This window comes from Aythya marila (genome assembly GCF_965140915.1).
Source record: "Aythya marila genome assembly, chromosome: 11".
Lineage (NCBI taxonomy): Eukaryota > Metazoa > Chordata > Aves > Anseriformes > Anatidae > Aythya > Aythya marila.
In genome coordinates this window covers 8,379,084-8,383,608 of record NC_139052.1, presented here as the reverse complement: position 1 = coordinate 8,383,608, position 4,525 = coordinate 8,379,084, and the positions used below count along the sequence as shown (strand labels likewise).

The window sequence follows — 4,525 nt, the reverse complement described above, 5'->3', positions numbered from 1 at the left end:
CCCTCGGCCCTGCCGCCCGCCTCAGCGCTTTCTTCTCGCGCCTCGCGCCCTTCCCGCGCAGGGCCCCGCGGCCCGGCCCCAGCCGCCCCCTCAGCACGGCCCGGCCCGGCCCCAGAGCCGCGGCCGCCGCTGCCGGGGCCCGTCAGGAAGGCGCCGCCGGGGCCGTGCCGAGCTCGCCGCGCTCCGGGCCGCCCTCAGCGGGCGCTGTCCCCGCTTCGCAGCCCCGCGCCGGGCCCCCCACCCCCCCGCCTCCGGCCCGCACCTGAGGCGGCGGCGCTCGGGACCCGACCCGCCCGGGAGCCGCGGGCTGAGGGGGCCGCGGGCGCGGTGTGAGGGCGGCCCCGCGCCCACGGAGGAGCGGGACGGGGCCCGGCGGATCGTTCTCGGGAGCCGAAACCCGGCCCGGCCGCGGCTCCGCCCGGCAGCGCCCAGCGGGCCGCAGGTAACGAATGCGGGGGCCCCGCCGCGGGGGGAGCCGCGGACCCGCAGAGATGGGGGCGGCCCGGGCCGCTCGGGCGCTCCGCGAGCCCCGACGGCAGCCGCGGAGCGGCCGCACGGGCCGTGAGGGGGGTGCGGGGAGAGGGGACGCGGGGCAGCGGCGCCCTCCCAGCCGCCGGGCGCTGGGGACGCGGGGGGCAGCGCGGGGCCGCCCTGCGGGGAGCGGGGAGGGAGCCGGGGCCGCGGGCGGGTGACGGCAGAGGCCGGTAAGGGGCCGCCGGCCGCGGCTGGGCGGGGAGAACGAGGGCGTGCGAGGGGCCGCCGAGCCCCGGGACGGCCCCGGGGCAGCCCCGGCGGGAGGCGATGCGGCCCGGCTCCGCGGCAGGTGCGGGCGCGGCCCCGGGGCTGCCCGAACGGGGAACCGGCGCTCCGCCTCCAAGCCGTGAACACGCGGCCCCGGCGGGGGGGGAGAGGCCGCGACGGCAAAACCGGGCTGGGGGCTGCGGGGCCGGGGGCTGGGGGCTGCGACGGACCCCGCCCGGCCCTCCCCGCCCCGCCGCCCGCCCGCTCCCGGGGCCGGGGCCCCGCCGCCGCCCTCCCGTCCCTTATTTTCGTTTCAATCCTTTTTTCTTTTTACTTTTTTTTTTTTATTAAGTCCAAAATATTTAATCCCACTATTCAACCGCTGACTGACAATAAATAGCAATAACTTACTTTTGTTCGTTAAAGGCTCAAACAATCCATCCTCCGTCCACTGATAACTTAACACCACTAGTACCGGGGGCCCCGTTACAAAGGCTCGGACCCGGGTCCCGTTCTCCAGCGACCCCGGGCGAGGCAGCGGCGTGAGATGAGGCCGGGCAGCGGCTGCGGAGGGGGCGCCGGGCCGGCTCCGCGGCCGCGGGAAGGCGTGCGCCGGGGGAGCCTCTCCCCGCTCGTTCTCTCGGCTGATGCTCGCCTTTCTGCACGTTTCCCTTCCAGCCAGGGAAGAGAAGCCGTCCCCAGCGCCAGCGGCGGGCGAGGCAGCCTCTCGGCGCGCCGGGCTCCAGCGGGGGAAAGGCGCGTTTCTTCGGGGGAAGGAAACATCGAAATCCGCGGGGCGAAACCCCCGAGCAACGAAATAACCGGGGCGGGGGCTCTCTCTCCGGTCTGGCGAAGGCAGCGAGAATCCCGGTGCTTTTTGGCCGTCAGTAAGGTATTTTTTTTGTTTGTTTTTAAATAAGAATAATTAAAAAACAAAGGCGTTTGTCCGGCGCTCTGGGAGCGGCCCGGGGCCGGGTGTCTCATGCAGGGAGCGCAGGCATGCGGAAATCCCGCGGCGGCGGCGGGCGGCCGGGCGGCCTCACGTCTCGGCCGGGCTGGGCACCATGCTGTTGGGGGTGTCGGGGAGCTGGGAGGACAGCGAGGTCACGTCGCTGCCGGAGGACGTGCCCAAGGAGCCGGACTCGGAAAAGGAGACCTGGGGCGGGGGGGCAGCGGCGGTGCGGTGAGCCCCGCGGCCGCCCCCCCGTCCCCCCGCCGCGGCGCCCGGGGCTCACCAGCTGCTGGAAGGCGGCGGGCTGCTCCAGGTCGCTCTGCAGGGCGAAGTCGCTGAGCGCCTTCCAGGGCGGCTGGTAGGTCTGCACCTCCACGGCGCTGCCCTGCACGGCGCTCTCGTGCCGGATGGGGCTGCCGGCCACCAGCGGCGTCCCGGTGAGGCCCTGCAGGCTCTGCGGGCACGCCGGGGGGCTTCAGCGCGGCGCCGGGCGGCCCGGACCCCCCCCAACGCGCGCCCTCCCGCCCGCCCCGCTCCCTCCGCTCACCGTCTTGTCGCCGTGCTGCTGCTGCTGCAGCTGCTTCATGAGGATGGACTTCTTCTTGTCCTTGCAGCGCTTGTTCTGGAACCAGACGCGGATGACGCGCGGGCTGAGCCCCGTCATCTCCACCAGCTGCTCCTTCATCAGGGCGTCGGGGCGCGGGTTGGCGGCGTAGCAGGTCCGCAGCGTGTGCAGCTGCTTCTCGTTCAGCACCGTCCTCACGCGGGTCGTCTTCTCCGCCGCCTTGTGCGCCGGCGGCCGCGGGGCCGGCGGCCGCCCGGGCACCGGCTCTGCGGCGGGCGGGGAGAGCGCGCACCGTCAGCCCCGCCGCCGCCGCTCCCCGCCGCCCCCCCCGTTGCCCCCCGCCGCCCTCCCCGAGCCTCGGCGGCCCTCCGGGGGCCGGTACCTGCGAGGTGCGCGGCCGGCGGCAGCGCGGGGCTGCGCGGCCCGCGGGCGGCGGCGGGGCCGTCGGGGGGCGGCCCGTGGTCGGCGCGGCAGAGCAGGTCGCGCTCCCGCAGGCAGAACTGGTCCCCGGGCAGCAGCTGGCGGCCGCAGGCGGCGCAGCGGAAGCACTCGAGGTGGTAGACGTGGTCGCGGGCGCGCATCACCAGGTCGCTGCTGCTGAAGGCCGCCCGGCACTGCGCGCACTTGATGCCGAAGAGCCTGCGGGGAGGCGCCGTCAGGGAGCGCGGGGCTGGGGGGGTAGGGAGGGGTCGCGCGGGGCTTTTTTGGGGTCGGTTTCGTTGCGGCACGCCGGTCACCTGCTGTAGTCCCGCTTGCAGTAGGCCTTGCCGTCGCGCAGGAAGCACGTGCAGGTCTCGTCCAGCGGCTGCCCGCACTCGGCGCACTTGAGGCAGGCGACGTGCCACTCCAGGTCCGGCGACACCCGCAGCAGGAACGGGTCCTGGATGCGGCCCCCGCAGCCCGCGCACAGGGCCAGCCCCGGCCGCCCTGCCGGAGCCAGCAGGTCACGGTCAGCACGGCGCGGAACGCGGCGGGGCGCAGGGAACGGGGGCACGGAACGGGGGGAAAGGAGGAGAAATGTGGGCAGGGGAAAGGAAGGAAAGGAGAAAGGGAAACGTGGCCAGGGAAAGGGAAGGACGGAAGGAAAGCCGAAAGCGGAGACAGAAGGAGCGAGAAATGAAAGGAGAAACTCGAGGGAGGGAAAGGACCGCGGGAAGAGAAATAAAAGTGTTACCTCGGAATGGGAAATAACGGCAGGGAAAGTGTAAAACAAAAACGGAAGAAAAAAGGAAAGAAAGAAAAAGAAAGAAACAAAAGAAAAAAGAAGGAAGGAAAGAAAGAATGAAGGAAAGAAAGGGAAGGGAAGGAAAGAAAGGGAAGAAAAGAAAAGGAAGGAAAGAAAAGGAAGGAAAGAAAAGAAGAAAGAAAATAAAAGATAACGGAAAGACAGAAAGGGAAACCAACCCAATGGAAAATCAAAAACAAAACAGAGAGAGGTGAAACAGGAACGTGGACAAACGAAAACGGAAAGAGACAAGATATCAGACAGACGGAGAAATAGCAGCAAACAAAACCAGAAGAACAGAAAGAGAAAGGAAGAAAGAAAAACGGAAAGAGAAATAAAAAAAGAAAACCGAAACACGGAAAGAGAGAGAGGCGAGCGGCGGCGCGGAAGGGACGGGGGCAGCGACCGGCAGCGCGGCGCGGGGCGGGCAGGGCGCGGGCTGCGGGCAGGAGCAGGAGCAGGAGCAGGAGCAGGAGCAGCCCGCTACGAGCCGGCGCCGCGGGGCCGGGCAGCGCGGGGCACGCGGGGAGCGGCGGCACCGGCGGCGCCCGGGCCGAGGCTCGGAGCCGCAGCCGTGCCCGGTGCTGTCACCGCCCCGACGGCGGCAGCGGGGCCCCGGCCGGCCCGGCGCGCACTTACTCTTGGAGGGCTCCCCCATGGCGCCCGGGAGCGGCCGCGGCAGGAGGACGTCCACCATGCGGGCGGCCCCGTGCGCGCGGGGCGCGATGCGGGACGGCTGCGGGACGGCGCCGCCGCTGCTCCACTGCCCGCGGGGCGGGGGCCGCGCCCGCCCCCCCGGGCCCGCCCCGCCGGGCCGCGCTGTGATGTCAGCGCGCACCGGCCGGGGGGGGTGAGGGGGGGGGGCGGCGCTGACCTCACCGCGCGGCCCCCGCAGGCGATTGGCGGCCGCGGGGAGGGCGCGCGCGGATTGGCCGCGGCGAACAATGGGCGCGCGGCGGGGCGCGGGCACCGCGGGCACCCCCCGGCACCCCGGTGCCCCCCGGTACCGCCCGGTCCCCCCCGGGCACCCGGCACGCGGCGG

The 4,525-nt window shown here is 72.1% G+C and overlaps 1 protein-coding gene across 1 annotated transcript; it reads right to left on the bottom strand.

Annotated features, from left to right (window-relative positions):
- Window positions 1-1,504: 1,504 nt before the first annotated feature.
- ISL2 (ISL LIM homeobox 2) lies at window positions 1,505-4,255 on the bottom strand. Its single transcript, XM_082768754.1, has 6 exons — window positions 4,123-4,255; window positions 2,996-3,185; window positions 2,641-2,897; window positions 2,241-2,524; window positions 1,977-2,147; window positions 1,505-1,897 (listed from the first exon to the last, which is right to left on the bottom strand). The coding sequence occupies exons 1-6, from the start codon at window positions 4,178-4,180 to the stop codon at window positions 1,781-1,783; spliced, it is 1,077 nt and encodes a 358-aa protein (XP_082624880.1). The 5' UTR covers window positions 4,181-4,255; the 3' UTR covers window positions 1,505-1,780.
- Between the last annotated feature and the right edge of the window lie 270 nt (window positions 4,256-4,525).